The following is a 19,447-nucleotide window of genomic DNA, read 5'->3' as shown; positions in this document are numbered from 1 at the left end:
TGTCGAGCCCCCCTGCCACGCCCGGGTCCCAACTTCAGCCCGGCCCTAATGGCCGCGGGTTCTGACCCATGTGCAAAGTTTCAAGAGTTTTTGAGCATGTTAAGAGACCCAAAAGTGCCCGAATAGTCGTAAGAAAAATAATAATAATAATAATAATAATAATAATAATCCGAAGGAAAACAATAGGGCCTTCGCCTTTTCAAGGCTTGGGCCCTAATAATAATCCTTTGGAAAACAATAGGGCCTTCGCCTTTTCAAGGCTTGGGCCCTAATAATAAATAATAATCCTTTGGAAAACAATAGGGCCTTCGCCTTTTCAAGGCTTGGGCCCTAATAATAATCCTTTGGAAAACAATAGGGCCTTCGCCTTTTCAAGGCTTGGGCCCTAAATATAGCTGCAAGCAGCGATTACGGGCCCAAGCCGGTGGCACCGCCACCCTGGTGCCTTTAGTTACACTAAAGGCACCGGGCTGGCGCTGCCACCGGCTTGGGCCCTCCATCGCTGCTTGCAGCTATATTTATTTATATATATATATATATATATATAAAAAGCCGCCACCCCGTTGCCTTTCGGGTTCCTGTGCACGACGGGCAATAACGTAACCCCGCTTTGACTGTCGAGAAGAAGTCTGCTTTAGAGCTTGTATCAGTGTGAGTCTTTCTGCTCCCCTCCAAACACACACAGAAAAGGGGGGGCTGTCTGTGTGTGTGCCCTCCCTCCCTCCCCCCCTCCCCACACACACACACACACACACACACACACACACACACACACACACACACAGAGAGAGAATGGCAGGGGGAACTCTGTCAGAGAGAGACAAAACCACATTCAAACTAAAATATCTGACTTCCTGTTGGTAGGAGCTAATGACTGTAAATGAGAAAGTTGTCCGGATCGATAAGCACAATATACAGACCGAGTTTTGTGACTGTAGGTAGGGGTGGGCGATATGGCAAAAATATCATTGTAATCTGTTGCCTCATTTTTATTAATTAGATATCAATAAAATCTATGTTTTCATTTTTACAGTGCACAGACTACATTCGCCATGTTGTTACTGTCACATGACATGACCAGCATCAGTTGTGTTGCTTCATGCCATTCATAAATCCTCTCCCATGGCCTCATGGGATAGTAAAGTGTCCATCAATGCACACTTCAGAATATCACCAGAAGTAGATCATCCGGGGACTTTTTTGCGACTGTTGAATTCTGTTGACTGTTGAGTACTGTGAATTCAGACATACTTCTTTTGTCACATACTGTTTTTCACCAACTATAATATACTATATAGGGAAGTGTGTGATTTTGGATGCAGCCCATGAATTCAACCATGAGTTTTCAAAACACGACTCTTGCACTCTATTGCACCATAATGAACATAGCCCTGGTAGGCTATATATTTGCCTCATTAACTTTTTTCTTCCATCAAAATGTTTGAATCATAAACACATAGGCTAAGTTAGTCAAAAACATAGTGACAACAGCAGTATTTCACTAAACATCATGTAAAATACATATAGGGGACCTCTCTTAAAACACTGTTGAGTGACGAATCGATGAATAACCTGAACGAATCAAACCTCCGCCTCACCAACCTGTTGTCTGGATGTTCACTGGCCTCCAGTGAAAGAGCTGTTGTCATGGCAACAGCCGCATCTCATCTTTTACCTGAAACCCCTCCGGTCACATAATAATATGGCCATATTCTTTTGTGTTGCCGTATACATTCAAAAATCGAAATCACAAAATGAGAAACACGTTGTTGGTCAATGTGTGTATGCGCTGTCCGGTGCAGTGAAGTAAAAGAGCTGATCAGAGCACAAGGAAAGGATATAAATTGGGAAGATATTCAAGAGATTATGACTGTAAGCCGTTCGCCATATTGGAATGGTCAATGTGCAAATGAACCTAGATATATTTACATGTCGCCTATAAATATCTGCATCTGCATTAGACATTAGCAGAGGATTTTCACAACATTAATTTTATCATTAATGTGATCATTTTGCATATGGATAGGCTATTGCATATTTAGTCATACATAAAAAAAAAAAACGATAAAAAAAACATAGGCCTAACCAGCACATCAATCGCACCTTTAAAAAGGTTATCCTATTTCGTCTGGAATGTATAGCTCGGTGGTTATATTACAGAACTAAACTGCACAATGCTGTTATATTTTCAATGAAAATCCATTGATTTGTTAGTGTGCTTGATGCGTGTGATAGTGTGAACAGCGTCATGTTCCGTTCCAAGATGGCGGATCGAGACCCGGTGGCCATTTTTGGTATAGCGCCTAAAGAAAATGTCACAGCAACCTCAATTTTTGTGATATCAACTTCAAATTAGAATTTCTAACAATTTTAGATTACAAATTATTTAGTAAAATATATATCTTGTATAAAATAAAATATACTGTAAATTACATATACGGTAGCCTATAGTAAATTTGAACAATTTCTATAACTTTTTTTACACTTCTTTTCACCTCTGCAATAATCTGCTTTATGTCTGTATTCCAAAGCATTCATGAATTATAATCATTTAGGCTCAGATGTTTTCCACATGTGACAGTAAACAGGTCAAAGGTCAACTGCGCGCGCACACACACACACACACACACACAGAAAGAGAGAGAAAGAAACATACTGCACAGATAAATGCTGTCAAATGTTCATTTTTTGGGGTGTGAAAACATTGACTACTGCAGATAACAATGGCAAACAGATTACAGTGAACAAACACGAAAAAACTCCAAATACAAAAAGAAAGTCACTTGTGTTTTCACTGGCAGCCCATTTCTGTGGTAGTGTTTGCTTAAAATCTCTTAAGACAGTCGATGATTTGTGCACATATAATCTAGAACGAACGAGACATCTGTCACAACTACTGATGACTGTAAAATCCAATCACACACTCATTCACTCTGTGATGAGTTTCTTTGGGCCCGATGCACTGTGCTGTTGCTGCTGGGACGCTGTAAATGCAGTTTCCTCCATCAGCCGGTCGTATGTAGAGCATTTACAGTTCAGTTTGTAGTCCTAAAACCCAGTGATGCGATCTCACAGGAGTCTCAGATGGGTTTTTAGTGGTTTGGGAATAAAATCCGGTCTGTGTTTACATTTCATTTTGGCACAGTTTGTTCTACAACCTAAATTACACACATGATACCTCAGATGACAATTGTAAAATGGTTGTGTGCTTTCTACTTAAAGGATTAGTTCACTTCAAATGTACAATCCTGATAATTTACTCACCCCCACGTCACCCAAGATGTTCATATCTTTCTGTCTTCAGTCGCAAAACAAATGAAGGTTTTTGAGGAAAACGTTCCAGGATGTTTCTCCATATAGTGACTTCTTCAATGGAGTCCAATGGGCTGAAGGTCCAGATGTGAGTTTCAAAGTCTCGACACGATCCCAGCCGAGGAATAAGAGTCTTATCTAGACAAACCAGCGGATAGATAAACATTTTATAACAAACAAAACAAATGCTTATCTTGCAATAGACAAACAAAATTTTTTTTGTAAATGCCGTTTGACAGTCTTTGCATGTTCGCTTTGTAAACACTAGGTCTGTAATAGGGATGAGTCGCGATCTTCGAATAGTCGAATAGTCGAACTGCGTGCGAAATTCGATCATAAAATAGCTTTTTCGAATATCGCTATATTTTCGCGCAATTGACCCTTCGCAAAGACCCGCCCCCCTTAGTTACTGTCGCTATGTCCGACAAGCTACGCCGCTCTCATGCCATACCATGTTACGCTCGCGTCTCCTCCCAGGACACTAATTTTTTTTAACAAGAATATGACATATGCCTATTAAGCGTTAGGCTATAAATAGTTTGATTGAAAGTAATTTGTTTAAAAAGTAGGCTATTGCCGGTAACAAGGCAGGTTTGCATACAATCATTATGACAATGATTTATTTTTTGATCTAACTAGCATCTAACGAACGGACTGTCGTGCTTATTCGTCTTTTCTTCTTCCAATTAGCCTATAGGCCTACTATGTAAAACAAAACAAAAACCACGAGAACATGTTACTTGCCCAATTAATAAACAGTTTGTTTGATGACAAATCGCTAAAGATGAAATTGGCCTCCCTTTCTGTCATTGTGAGTGTTTTTTTTTTTTTTTTTTTAAACAATATTCGACTTTTGCTCCTCGATTGTCGAATGGCATTTTTGGCAGAAATTCACATCCCTAATCTGTACCTCCGCCTACGTCACGCGTGACCTTTCAACGTGATTATGTAATGTGTGGCGCATCACAGCTAGTGCAAGACGACCATTTGTGGTTAAAAAGTATAAAATGTTTATTTTTGTTATAAAATGTCCGCTGGTTTGTCTAGATAAGACTCTTATTCCTCGGCTGGGATCGTGTCGAGACTTTGAAACTCACATCTGGACCTTCAGCCCGTTGGACCCCATTGAATCACTATATGGAGAAACATCCTGGAACGTTTTCCTCAAAAACCTTCATTTCTTTTCGACTGAAGAAAGAAAGACATGAACATCTTAGATGACATGGGGGTGAGTAAACTATCAGGAAATTTTAATTCTGAAGTGAACTAATCCTTTAAAGACTACGGTTGTTTGTTTGCTCAAGTATTAAAACTCACATCCTTGTGGTAGTTCTTACGAGTTTATAAAGCACTCAAGTATTTCCAACTTCAAATTCTTCATAAACCTTGAAGTAGTGTTGACCAAAGACCTTATTTTACTCATAAACCCCCTTTATACAGTAAATTCCTCAAAGAACCTGCAGTGAATTAGCCTTGAGTTAGCATACACACTGTCATTGACTGAACAGCTCGGCTAGACTTCAATGTTACAATTAAAGGCCTTTTTCTCAAAAGATATAAAGCCTTTCGAGTTTCTTCAGTCGAGCATCTATGGTTTCCCTTCTGTTTAATTGATCTGTGCGGTTCAGTCTCAGAATAAGGAGTCGGATCAGAGAGTTATCGGGCTGTGTATGTCGGTAAAAGCCTCCAGAGAGAGTCAGATGTCGGTCTACACCAGCTCGTCCAGCAGAGTCCCGATGCTCTGGTTCTGCTCCGGCGAGCCGCCCAGGGGTTTATTACACATGGGACACACACAGCGCACCTCCAGCCACTTCACCACACACCTGCAAACACACACACACACTTCGCATTTAGTCCAACAACACGAATGTGTATTTGTTTTTACAACAATATATCGTGTCACTATATATCGCAATACAAAAATGCATCAATCGTGTATGGTGACAATCTCTATTGTGTATAGTTCACCCAAAATAAACATTACTGTGTGAGTTTTAGTGTCAGTACTACATTAAACTACTATATATAATGCTGAATATAATGTATAATAATGCAATGCGGGAATATTTGTGTCCTGATAATGCCAAATGTCTTGTTACCAGTAAAAAGTGGCCAACATTATTTTAAATATATCTAGTCAGTGAAAGAGCGCAAGCATATTCGTCTAAAATAATTCTGTATTTTCATCTTCAGAATGATGAATATTGTTATTCTGGTGTCTCTATTGTCCTGTGCTTTGGGTTTCCAGCACAAGTCCAAGCCTATTAATTTACACACACAATATCAAATTTAGCATTTAATCAACAGTATATTTTTTGTTAACCTTTTATCACGTGTCTTGGAGTTTCGCAATAATACGGTATTGTGAGTTCAGTATCGTGATATGTATTGAATCGTGACATGAGCCGGACAGTAACGGAGTACATTTACTTGAGTACAGTACTTAAGTACAGTTTTGAGGGACCTGTACTTTACTCAAGTATCATTTTTGGGGAGTACACATGACTTTACTCAAGTACATTTGAGAGGCAAATATTGTACTCTTTACTCCGCTACATTTCTATCCATAACCGTGAGTACTGAGTACCCGTTACTTCTTCTAAAAAATAAAAATAAAAAGGAAGAAAAAAAACTCGGAAACCCTCAATTTGTTGTTTTCCTCTCAAGCGTGACTGGATTGTGCAGATCAATGCACTGATTGGGACCGCCTATCAGCAGTCACCTTTCAGAGGTGTGTCAGAACATTGCTATATTGCCTTCTTTGCTGGTTTAGGTTTATTGATTTGATTGATGAAAAAACAGAGAAACTCACATGTACACACAATTGTAAGTTCAAATGTGGGTGTAAAAAATCCATTAAAACTCTAGCAGAGGTTTGTCAGAGCGTTGCCATTGTGCTATTGCCTTGTGGGCAAGTGCGAAATGTTAAATAAAGCAACGTGGTAAAAAGATGAAAATTACTTGATTTTACACTCAATTCCTTTTATATTATCCAAGGTATTAACATTAACAGTTTTCATAACTCCATGTAGGACGTTTCTGTACATAAATGTAAGCACTGTGGCAGTAGTAATGCAATATTTAGAAAATGTACTCTTGATACTCAAGTACTTTTAAAAACAAGTACTTCAGTACTTTTACTTAAGTAGACATCTGAATATACTTTTACTTGTACTTGAGTCAAATTTAGCAAGGGGTATCTGTACTTTTACTCAAGTAATGAAGCTGTGTACTCTGTCCGCCTCTGCATGAGGGTATCGCTACACCGCTAGTATTAGATTTTTTTATATACCGGTAATTTTGTGAATTTTATCCAATTTGTATTAATCAACACCTGCAATATCTGCAATATCTAAATAGACATCAGTAGGGCCTGAACACAAAGGGAAAGAGAGAATGTAAAAGAGGAACAGCCCGGTATAGTTACGGATGCTGTCATTCGCAGTGCCGCTAACATTAGCAGATGAAGCTTTATGAACACCAGCTGTTTCTCTCCTGCTTATTACCTCCTGTGAAAGGCATGTTGGCACGGCAACACTCCCAGCTCATCTTTCACCTTAAAGTCCTCCAGGCACACGGCACACGTCTGCTGTAGAGGGACGGCACAACCAGGACAAGAGGAAACAAATGCATGCAAGCTTCAATATGCTGCATTTATTTGATCAAAAATACAGTAAAAGCAGTAATATTCTGACATGTTGTTATTAGTGGGGGTGTGACGAGATCTTGTGGTATTAACTCTTTCCCCACCAGCGTTTTTTGATCATTTTCAGGAAAGTTTCATGGCCCCCAGAATATTTTGTTGTATTAATATCTGAACATGCAATGTATCTGAAAACATTTTATTCTAGCTTCATGTATTCATTTTATATCAACACTTGAATGTGGGTAAGTTTCATAAAATAAAATAAAATAAAAATTGCATTTTTTTCAAAGACTACATCCAGATCAGATTCAGAACGATGATCAAAACTCAGATGGAGTAGATCGAGTTCATCGGCCTCCTCACAGTCATATAGCTCTTCATGGGTTTATATTTTATTCAGTAACATTAGGCAGTTATGATTTATATGCTGTTTAATGTTGATGATTTAGGACTGAGAAGCTTTGGAGGTGCTGATGAACTCGATCTACTCCATCTGTGTTTTGATCATCGTTCTGAATCTGATTTGGATATAGTCTTTGAGAAAAATGCAATTTTCTATTATTATTATAATTTTTTGAATGTTGCTTTTTTTCATGAAACTTACCCACATTCAAGTGTTGATAAAAAAAGGATGCATGAAGCTATAAATAAAAAAGAGTTAAAGTATATTTAAAGTAATGAAAAAAACTAAATAGGTATACTAGTAAACTATACGTATAAGTATAACTAAATAAAATAGTATTGAAACAGTACACTTACAAGTATACTTCTAGTACAATGATATTAGTATACTTACTACATAAAGTACACTGTAAAAAAATATTTTCATGATTTGTTAACACAACTTTTTATCGTATCTTTTGTCAAATCAACTTCGATAACTAATGTGTGAAGATAACATACTATTTTGAGTTTCTGTTTATTAAACCATTCTTCTTCATTGTATTAACTCAAATTTTTAATTACAAAGAACTCAAAATTTTAAGGCAACATGGTAACTTGCTTTTTTAAGTTAAAAACTTGCATTTTTTTTTACAGTGTAGCTATACTTAAACAATATACTTGAACTTTACTTAAGTATAGCCTACTTAATAAAATGCACTTAAAGTATACTTGAACTTGAAGCCTTTTCATCGCTAATTTTTCACTGTGTATCTTTAGTAAATCCTGACAGTAGCTTTTAACGCCAAAATAGGGTTTGCGCTGGGGCAAGCTGTTAGAAAATCTGGTCCTTAATGTTTTAGAGCTGAGCATAACTAAAAAAAGATTATTTACTCTAGAAATTTCTTAGACTTCTATTAAATGCATTTGATTCATTTCCACGACTCCCTGATATTTGCAGGTTTTCAAGGAGTCGAGGCAGTTTCTTACCCCATGAAGATTCAGCTTCTTCGGGTCTCCTTTTAAAATAACCTGTAATCGACACAAACGCCAACAGTTAGTACAATTATCCTCGACTAACATGATAAATATGTCAGCTATGACTTCTTTAAAGCATTTCTTCTTACTCTCTCTTACCTCTCTGTATCCAAAGCGTTCACTTTGGGCTTGGTGTCTCAATTTACTATCGATGACATAGGAAAGATAAAGCATACAATTACTGAAAAATGATGAGAAGTAGCCTATAATTCACTCTATTTAAAGGGGTGGTTGATTATGATTTCACTTTTCTAACTGTAGTTAGTGTGTAATGTTGCTGTTTGATCATAAACAACATCTGCAAAGTTACAACGCTCAAAGTTCAAAGCAAAGGAAGATATTTGCTTTTAAAGAAATTGCTTTTTAAGGACTACAACAAACGGCTGGTAGGAACTACACAAGCTTCCTCCTGGGTAAGTCACCAACCCTAAAATGTACATAAACCCCGCCCCCGGGAACGTGATTTATAGATTATCATGACAGAATATGCTGACCAATGACTTGAAGATAGTTCATAGATAACTCCACATCAGCTGCATAAATTCATCAACTAACCATTCAGAAATGTGCTGTTGCTTCTACATGTTGTCACTTCTTCTTGAGTCTCTCCATCATTGTCTGACTCCAGTTTGAACATAAAAGGCTAAAAGTTTTAGAAATTTCTAGTGCATGTGTGTGTGAGGTAAAAGGACAGAGCTCTTGAAGCTCCGCCCCCTGTGCCGGGAGCAGCAGCTCATTTGCATTTAAAGGGACAGACACAAAACGGTGCGATTTTGCTCACCCTCAAAAAGTGACAATTTTAACATGCTATATAAAAATATATGTGGAGTATTTTGAGCTAAAACTTCACACACACACTCTGGGGACATCAGAGACTTATTTTACATCTTGTGAAAAGGGCATTATACACCCCAGATTTTCAGCCTTGTTGTTTTTATTGTATCAAGTCACTTACGAAACTGGCAATACCAAAGTTATATTTGGATACTATGATTGATTTGAAGTAATTGTGATAACTGTATCAGATGGTCTGATGTGAATCCCGGTCTCCGCATTCACATCAGGAGAGGGATAACTCAAGATAAAGTGAAAGTATAACTCACTAAGTGTGGCTGAATCTGTAACATGGACACGGCATGAGTCATTTTCAGGTCCAGGATTAAACCTGAGGATGATCAGGATGAATCACTGATCATTGTATGTCAGGAGAATCAGAATCAGACGCGGTTTGCTGCTCACGACACAAGCTCTTCAGCGTCTGCAATGCTTATTCTTCAAGGGCTTTCATTTGCATTTGACATGATTTACATGTTGTCCATGTTGTAACATGTTGTCAACCGAGAAATAGTTTAAAATAATAATAAATTGTAGAAGTCTTTTATCTGTGCTTTGCCATTTATACACTTTATTTTACAATTGTTTACAAAAAAACACAAAGATCATAGACAGAAAAGAAAAGGATAGGACAGATGAGGAAACAAAATAATGAATAGGATAAGATAGCATAGATAAGGAATGAAAAAAAGAAACAAAACAGATAGGATAGAATAGGATAGATGATGAAATAAAGAAGAAGAAAAAGAAAAGAATAAATTAAATTCATTGAAATGAAATGAAAAGAAAAGAAATGGAAAATGATAGGATAGGATAGAATAGGACAGGACAGTATAGGATAGGATAGGATAGGATATATGAGATAGGATAGGATAGGATAGGATAGGATAGGATATATGAGATAGGATAGGATAGGATAGGATAGGATATATGAGATAGGATAGGATAGGATAGGATAGGATAGGATATATGAGATAGGATAGGATAGGATAGGATAGGATAGGATAAGATAGGATATATGAGATAGGATAGGATAGGATAGGATAGGATAGGATAGGATAGGATAGGATAGGATAGGATAGGATAAGATAGGATAGGATATATGAGATAGGATAGGATAGGATACGATACGATACGATAGGATAGGATAGGATACGATACGATACGATACGATAGGATAGGATAGGATACGATAGGATAGGATAGGATAGGATAGGATAGGATATATGAGATAGGATAGGATAGGATATATGAGATAGGATAGGATAGGATAGGATAGGATAGGATAGGATAGGATAGGATAGGATAGGATATATGAGATAGGATAGGATAGGATATGATATATGAGATAGGATAGGATAGGATAGGATAAGATAGGATAGGATAGGATAGGATAGGATAGGATAGGATAGGATAGGATAGGATAGGATATATGAGATAGGATAGGATAGGATAGGATAGGATAAGATAGGATAGGATAGGATAAGATAGGATAGGATAGGATAGGATAGGATAGGATAGGATAGGATAGGATAGGATAGGATAAGATAGGATAGGATAGGATAAGATAGGATAGGATAGGATAGGATAGGATAGGATAGGATAGGATAGGATATATGAGATAGGATAGGATAGGATAGGATAGGATAGGATAGGATAAGATAGGATAGGATAGGATAAGATAGGATAGGATAGGATAGGATAGGATAGGATAAGATAGGATAGGATAGGATAGGATAGGATATATGAGATAGGATAGGATAAGATAGGATAGGATAGGATATATGAGATAGGATAGGATAAGATAGCATAGGATAGGATAGGATAGGATAAGATAGGATAGGATAGGATAAGATAGGATAGGATAGGATATATGAGATAGGATAGGATAGGATAGGATAGGATAGGATAGGATAAGATAGGATAGGATAGGATAAGATAGGATAGGATAGGATAGGATAGGATAGGATAAGATAGGATAGGATAGGATAGGATATATGAGATAGGATAGGATAAGATAGGATAGGATAGGATATATGAGATAGGATAGGATAAGATAGCATAGGATAGGATAGGATAGGATAAGATAGGATAGGATAGGATAAGATAGGATAGGATAGGATATATGAGATAGGATAGGATAGGATAGGATAGGATAGGATAGGATAGGATAGGATAGGATAGGATAGGATAGGATAGGGTATGGTATGGTAAGATATATGGTATATGACGTGTTTGATATATGATTATAGGAAAGGAAGGATAGTGTATGATAGGATATGTGGTATATATGATAGGATATAGGAAAAGATAAGACATAAAAATGATAGGATATAATATAAGGAAATAAAGAAGAAGAAAAGAAATGAACTTAAAAGTAAAGTCTACAATAACATAAAATATAACTGGATTGTCAAGAAGAAAAAAACAGGACAGACTTGTAAAAAGTATTGACATGTTGACACATATTATGATTGAGAAGCAGTTTGCATTGTCCTATAATTCAATCGTTTCATTATTTACACCTATCAGATGTGTTGGTGACACGCACCGCCCTGACGTCTGCTTGTGTGTGTGAGAACAGCAGATTCCTGTTATAGATAACACATATATATGCTTGTGCTCCTGTGTGTTTATGTGTGTGCATGAGATCACATTTACCTTATAAAATAGCAGCAGAATATGAGGCTGAGAACGAAGACAAAGATGCCTGTCCCGAAGATAACCATATAGATATTGAGAGGCAGGTCCTGGAAGGTGACGGATGGCATAGTGCAGGTCTTATTGGAGTAGATCAGTCCCAAACCGCAGAAGCACCCTAGACCCGAAAGCACAGGGGATTCAGAGCGCAGTCGAGTGAAATCTGATCACTACGACAGTAGAACAGGAAAACAACTCATCATTCAAACAACACAAATATACAGGTGACACTCGAAAAAAGGTGAAACTGATATATTATATAGACTCATTACATGCAAAGTGAGATATTTCAAGCCTTTATTTGTTATAATTTTGATGATAATGTCTTACAGTTTATGAAAACCCCAAATTCAAAATTAGAATATTGTGAAAAGGTTTTCATAAGCTGTAAGCCATAATCATCAAAATTATAACAAATAAAGGCTTGAAATATCTCACTTTGCATATAATGAGTCTATATAATATATTAGTTTCACCTTTTAAGTTGAATTACTGAAATAAATGAACTTTTGCGCGATATTATTTTCCGAGTTTCACTTGTAGCGTATAGCAAATATAGTTTAATGACTAATCTTAAATTGTTTAATAAGACTTGATTCCACCATTCACTGGCCAAAAACAGTGATTCTTAGGGCCCTATTTTAACAATCCGAAATGCAAGTATCAAACGCGAAACGCAAGTAACTTTGTGGGCGGATCCCGCAAATCTAAAATGTGTTGGTCTGAAGTCGCTTCATTATTCATAGGTGTGGTTTGGGCGTAACGTGAAATAAACCAATCAGAGTGACATCTCACATTCCCTTTAAGAGCCGGCGCGCTTGTTCCATGGCGGATTGCTATTATAACGGCGGATTCGCCAGCGCACGCCAGGAGCGATTCACAGCCGAGGAGACCGACGTTCTCGTCAGGGCCGTAAAACACAGAGAAGGGACATTGGGGATGATGGGAGAAACCACACAAATTAGCTTCGGTTAAACAGGCGTATAATAATTTGGGTAAATGTGTTGCTAGATTTATGCCTATTTTTTTCACATCTTCATGGACACAACAATGATTTCCCTCGTGTGTTAATATTTTTCCCTGTAATAATGCATGATTTGCAAAAATGAAAACTGCTGCGTTTGTGTAGATTAGAGAATTAAAGTGTATGTGCGTTGTTCACACGCTACATAATGGCCAAGCACGCGCCCTTAAAATAGCGCATATGACTAACGCGCTACGCACCAATGTCTTTAGACTGGGTTTTTCCTGGTCAGTGCCGGAATTGTTTTCTCAAACTGCTAAATATCACCAGGGAACGTTTGGGCCGGAACACGCTCCTCTTTGCGCTGAACCGCCCCGTGAGCGCAAGTTCATTCCCAAATTTACTTACGTGTGTCTGTGGAGGGAAAAGTCCGCTGTGCGCGGATGCAAAATAGGAATGATACATGCGTCGGTGAACAAAGTCAATTGCGCTGTGTGCAAGATACGGCCATTAATGTCTTTCACTCAGTCATATGCACGGCTTGACATTAACTTTTCCTGCTCAGCAGTCGCTGTGACTAGTGGTTTTCCAAAGTTACGAGCCACTCAGCATTTTCACTGGCCACAATCCATACCATGGAGAAAAACTGCCATATAGATATTTTTAATATTATCTCATAATTTGGCAGCTGGAATATTAGGCTGCTGTCACTTTAAGACCTGACGCACAGATCCATTATACTGTTACACATGCGTTTTCTTTCTCAACTGTTTATGTTCACTTAAAACTGACTGTGTTTATGTGAATACCGACCCATGATCGTCATCTTGACATTATTTTGTGTGTATTTGACAGTTTAAGAGCAATAAGCAGCGAAAAAAAACTACATTTAGTACTGAGAGGCAGCTTTATGTGCTATACTTTAGGTGTGAGCATAAAATCAGCGCAAAATTATGTGGAATATGCCCAATCCCAAGCCAAAACTCAAGCCCTGTAACACCAGCAATATTCATCCGGAGCTAATGAAAGGAGTGAGTGAGGAGAGGCGGGTTTGTGTGTCTCTCGCTGTCGGAGAGAAGAGAGAGAGAGAGAAAGAGCAGCCGGTATCGTGTGTCTATTCTGCAGAAAATAAGTATTGGAAGCGTCTCAGATATTTCAGTATCGATATGTATTGAAAAATCGATATTTTTGACAACACTACATTGCACTTAGTTTATTATTTCGGAAGACTAATTGATAAATGTACATATTATATATAAAATTCAACCCGCCAAAGTGTCTAGTAGGAGTGACTGCGTTACACACCACTGATGAAATACACACACATTTGACGGGTTGGTGGATGTTAATGTCAAGCCCTGGTCAATGTGGAAAAGAACTGCGCTTCATAAAAGCGTAATTTAATCTGTTCATCATATAAAGCGATAAACAGATTGAATGTAGTAAACCGCTCAATTCATATTTTTAGTTTTACAATCCTTATACGAACTTTTTGAAGCGTCAAAGTTATAGTTGCGTAGACGGAGGGACATAAATCTGTCAGATTTCATTAAAATATCTTCATTTAAGCATCAAAGATGAAGGAAAGGTTTGGAACGACATGAGGGTGAGTTTTCATTTTTGGTTGAACTATTCCTTTAAATCGATGACAAGGATGGCACTTGGTATTCTTGTTCCCAGTTGACAACTGAAACAAATAAACAGCAGCTTTCTTCATTCCTGCCGTCTCCTGGACCGACGGAAATCAATAACATTGTCATTTAACATCATTTCTGCTGAAAGTGAGACTCAAGTAGAGTCAGGCTTCCTAGAGAGGGAATCGATAGCAAAGCAGTGCGTATCTCAGTCTCTCCACTTCATCCTCACACTCCCATAATGTCCTCAAGAACTTCAACAACGACTTGAAAATATATTATTGAAAACTGATTTAAAATAGGAGGCTTTTCCCCCATTCCATGTTCTTGTTTAATGTGAAAATATGACCAAATGCTGGCAGACCCAACTAGTTGATAATCAATCTACTCTTTTTCTTATATATCAGCTTTATAGACATATTATCTGTTGCTTTGTCCCACACAGTTAATATTAAATGTTTTTGACTATATTTACCATAGTATTTTGTTTTTTATTAATTATTTGATCATAATTAATTTTCATAATAAATGATTTAATAATGCAGTTATTTTATGCATGCATAATATTTGTATTGTTAATTAATGGTATTATGTTGGTATTTGTATTATTGAATCAGTAACATTGTATTGTACCGTTTATTTTTGTCCTTTTTTAAAGAAATTAAATAAAAGAATAAGCTATATTTAAGTGGGAACTGAATGCATTTCTGACACTTAACTGTGTGTTATATGCAATTAAATAAAAATGTATTATAGTTTAAATTCATAATAAATGTAATTACAGTAAGTGAACTTAAGAGTCCTTTTTCCAACTCTCTTAAGTACATACTGACAAGTATTTATGCTAAACTAAAGGTAACACTTTATTTTAGTGTCCTTACACATGTTACATAAGTTACAGTAGTAATAACTATAAATTATGCATAATTACATGCAACGAACTAACCCTAAACCAAACCCCAATCCAAACCCTAAGCCTATAGTAAGTATGTTAATTATTATTACTCAGTACTTAAATGTATAATTACATTTACAGTTAATTAGTTCTTTTTATTTTAAATAAAATGTAAACGAAACTAAAATATACTTGTATTTAAATGTACTAAATTGCAACAAATACATAGTTTCAATATAAATGACATTTGTTTTTATTGAAACCTGTATGTATTTGTTGCAATTAAGTACATTTAAAATATCAAAAATGTAATATCAAAAAACACTTGTGATTTATTATGTTAGTCAACACATCAAAATAAGTGTACTTAAAACGTATTTAAACATAATGATTTAACTTTTTAATGTAAAACTTTTAATTTGACATTATTACAAAGAAAAAACATGATGAAAGTGTATCTCTTAAGCACTTTTATTTCATTAATATTATATCATAATAGTAGTAGTTTTTTTTAAATATACTTACAAATATAAGATTTGAAGTACACAACAAGATTACATTCAGTACAAGTAAGCGCATTTCTAACAAGTGGTCGTGTTGTTAGCAGTACAACAATAAATAAATAAATAAAGCTGTAGGTAAGATGAGGGGGAGTGTGTGGAAGAGACACAAGCGTACAAATGTACAAGCAAAACTAGGTCACTACAGTTGCTGGACACATTTGTTCAGGAACAGAACACGTTTGCGGAGCGAGACTCGGGATTTAAACTGTGCTCGTGTGTTGGGAAACCAGATCCTTGAACACACCATTTGTCAGTGGAGATCTTTGGTACGCCGCCGTTTTAAGGAGAAATGGTGTTGACTGTGAAATTTGCATATGGTTTGTCCATCACCACATAGACACATTAAACAACATACTTGTTTTTCACCACAGGGGTCTTTAACAGAAAAGCAGACTGAAAATGTGCATGAAATATTAAACAACCCCAAGAGATTATGGGGCTCTCATCTATGAAGCGCTTTCAAGACATGACCTATAAATATGAAACAAGGGTGTAATCGAAATATTCTCAGCAGCCCTTAATGAATCGAGACAGAATGAGAAGTAGATATCACATCTAAAGGAACGATCAGATAAATTACAATATATCAATAATCTATTCAAATATCCATTCAATTAGGGTGATTGTCCCTTTAAGTGTCACAATCTTCATGGCACTGCATTAAAAGTGTGTGTGATGTCCTCATATATGCTTTATTAATACAATAATGTAACAGAGACAACAATGAACAGTTGTATTAAGTGGATAAAGATCTGGTCAATGATCTGTTAAGGTTGTTCAAAAACACAAATGCAAATATAACAAAGTAGCCTGTACAATGATTAATGTTATAAATTAATATTATTCTTTTGAAATTAGTATTATTTGTTGATTTAGCTCATTTATTTAAACATAACATATGAATCACAATTTATTCATATGAATTTTGTCCACTAAATCAAAGTCAGTGTGGTGTAACAAGCGGGAAGCTATTTTTTGTAACGTGACAAGAAAACTATGGCCTGGATTCATGGACAGGATTAGGTCTTCGTTCAATTCGCCTTTGGCTAAGCCACGCCCTAGAATGTAGATTGACCAATCACAGCGCAGCCAAGAACGAGCTCCACACAGAGGCTCCGACACTTTTTCACGGCGCTCCATTGACTTCAACGCAGGAGGCTCATATTTTTGGTCTCGGCAGGCTATTACGTCGTCGTTTTATAAAAAATATGGTTAAACGTTGTGCCTGGGTCATTTGTAACACAGATACGCGTTTCCCAGAGAGGTTGGAGGGGGGTGTCCGTTTTTTCCCCTTCCCAAAACCGAAGTTAAATACTGACAAGTGTCGTCTTTGGATTAAACTGTGTGGACGTCCTCAGTCAGCGAAACCCCTCAAGATCAACAAGCACACTTTTGTGCTCTAAGATACATTTAGCTTTTAACCTTACTGTGAAGTTATACTAGTTAGACAGTTTTATGCTGGTTTAGTTATGATTTCGGTTCTCTACACTAATTGTTGATACGCTAGCACACGCTGCTAATAAATACAACTTTATACTCGCGTAACGTTAGTCCGTTTGCTTTGTAAATAATAACGATTATAGAAGTGAATAGAGACCTACCCAGCTTTGCATGACAGTGTTTCTCCTGATATTGTTAGTCCCAGTCTCCGTCTCCATTAGGATATGCGGTGGTTCATTTTTTGACTGTGACCGTTATGCTTTTGCCTCTATTTGGATGCCTTGTTGTTGCTTGCGTTTCACCGGTATGTCTTGAATATAGCCTTCGAACGCACACTGCAGACACTTTTGCCTACTTCTATCGGACACTTTATTTGCTGCTTTATAAAAGTTTGATAAAATTTCAGCAGGAAGAGCCGTCACAGCATAAGCCATGTTGATACCAAACCAGAGCCCAGATGAAGTTGTCGGAGGTAGCAACAGTAACTAAGGGGGGCGGGGCTTAGCCAAAGGTGAATTATCTTTTATAAACGTGCCTTAGAAAAAAAAACATGACTGGTGTGCCTCTGACAAAACAATGGCACTGACATATTTTAAGATTTGTCAGTGCAAGTTGAAGCAGCTCAAACATGCATTTTAATCTGCGACTAGGATTATAGTTTATAAAGTTATAAATATGGATATTTTTCTTACAAAAACCCATGGCTTCACTTCAGACGGCCTTTATTAACCCCTTGGAGCCGTATGGATTATTGTTATGATGGATGGGCTTTTATGGGCTTCAAAAACTCTCTTCACTCCCATTATAAAGCTTGGAAGAGCCAGGATATTAATGTAACTCCAATTGTGTTTGGCTGAAAGAAAGTCATATACACCCAAGATGGCTTGAGAGAGAGCAAATTATGAGTTCGGTTTAATTTTTGGGGGTGAACTAACCTTTTAAGTCTAGTCTGTGAAACCAGAGTTTTGTAAAATAATAATAATATTAATAAAAAATCAGAAAATCGTACATTTTGGACTAACTTTTTTTGTGAAAAGACACTTTTTGTACAGGTCAAATTAATAAAACATCATAGCCTATATATATATTATTATGAACTATTACATATTCATGTAAAATATTCATTTTAGTATGGTTACACCACTTGACATTTTTACTCATTAAATCCCCAAAAAATTAGCAGAGATTGTGGTATAAACGTTTTTCAACATGTATCAAACCAATATGGATATAAATATTGCATTTCTAAGACCTGGCACGTGCGTTTCAAACTAGATTTCTCCTCATCATCATCTCAGACATCTTTATCTGTCATTGACCCATTTAGCAGAACCTATTGTTTGTGTATATAAACCCTCAACCTTTTCCCATCTTTTATTGTGTTTTGATATAGTAAGTACAGCCTATAAAATCCCACACTATTCCACCAGGAAGGATAAAGGTGATCTTACCGTTGCACCACTGGAAAGGGTGCATCAATCCACCCGTGTGATTCCTCTCTATGAACAGATGTGTGTTTATAAACAGAGAGATGATGCCCTCTGTCTGTCTGTCGCTCTGTCAGCACATCTGGATTCATCTGACCAAACTCAGTCCTCCTCACACGATGCGAGTCAGTAAATACAGTCACATTCACGACATTCGGGTCATACTGTGCCGTTCGCGCGCGTTTATGTGCGATGCGCGTCGTTTTTCATGTGCTCGCGCGTCGTGGCTGATGTTGGCATCCATTGAGAACCAAACAAGAGCGAGTTAAAGACCCTCCCAGCCCGAGTGATGGGCACCGAACACAGCCAATCTTCACCAGCACATCTCCACGGTCATCTCTGACTCACTGAACACACAAACAAGTCATTTTAACATTCAAGTAGCACGTTAAATGTAATGTATTTAGCTGTTGAAATTAAATTAATTTGAATAGAAAATACAATAGCAACGTAATTCAAAATAACGACTCCAAAATAATTACACAAACTAGAGTTTCTTTAGGAAAAGCGAGTGGTGTTTGCCGGAGCAGGACTCATTAGCCTATTACCATCC

At 37.0% G+C, this 19,447-nt stretch overlaps 1 protein-coding gene across 2 annotated transcripts; it reads right to left on the bottom strand.

Annotated features, from left to right (window-relative positions):
- Positions 1-2,668: 2,668 nt before the first annotated feature.
- rnf122 (ring finger protein 122) lies at positions 2,669-19,238 on the bottom strand. 2 transcript variants are annotated; one of them, XR_013800563.1, is made up of 7 exons: positions 18,859-19,238; positions 11,873-12,029; positions 8,477-8,522; positions 8,330-8,371; positions 6,819-6,901; positions 4,598-5,135; positions 2,669-3,232 (listed from the first exon to the last, which is right to left on the bottom strand). XR_013800563.1 is itself a non-coding variant. In XM_079638394.1 (6 exons), exons 1-6 carry the CDS (start codon positions 18,881-18,883, stop codon positions 5,021-5,023), a joined length of 468 nt encoding a protein of 155 aa, XP_079494520.1. In that variant the 5' UTR covers positions 18,884-19,238; the 3' UTR covers positions 3,534-5,020. The 2 variants fall into 2 exon arrangements, 1 of the variants encoding a protein (XP_079494520.1); XM_079638394.1 differs by lacking the exon at positions 2,669-3,232 and having other exon boundaries at positions 3,534-5,135.
- Between the last annotated feature and the right edge of the window lie 209 nt (positions 19,239-19,447).

This window comes from Phoxinus phoxinus, assembly GCF_949152265.1.
Source record: "Phoxinus phoxinus genome assembly, chromosome: 15".
Taxonomy (NCBI): domain Eukaryota; kingdom Metazoa; phylum Chordata; class Actinopteri; order Cypriniformes; family Leuciscidae; genus Phoxinus; species Phoxinus phoxinus.
The sequence above is the reverse complement of the archived record's forward strand: the minus strand, read 5'-3'. Positions and strand labels throughout refer to the sequence as shown.

What these genes read in the sequence shown, in the direction of transcription:
- rnf122 (XM_079638394.1), bottom strand. Translation starts at nt 18,883, where the DNA reads ATGCACCCTTTCCAGTGGTGCAACG. An exon ending in TTCTGCTGCTATTTTATAAG is followed by an intron (nt 8,523 to 11,872) that starts GTAAATGTGATC and finishes TGTCATCGATAG; the next exon opens with TAAATTGAGACACCAAGCCC. An exon ending in AACGCTTTGGATACAGAGAG is followed by an intron (nt 8,372 to 8,476) that starts GTAAGAGAGAGT and finishes TGTCGATTACAG; the next exon opens with GTTATTTTAAAAGGAGACCC.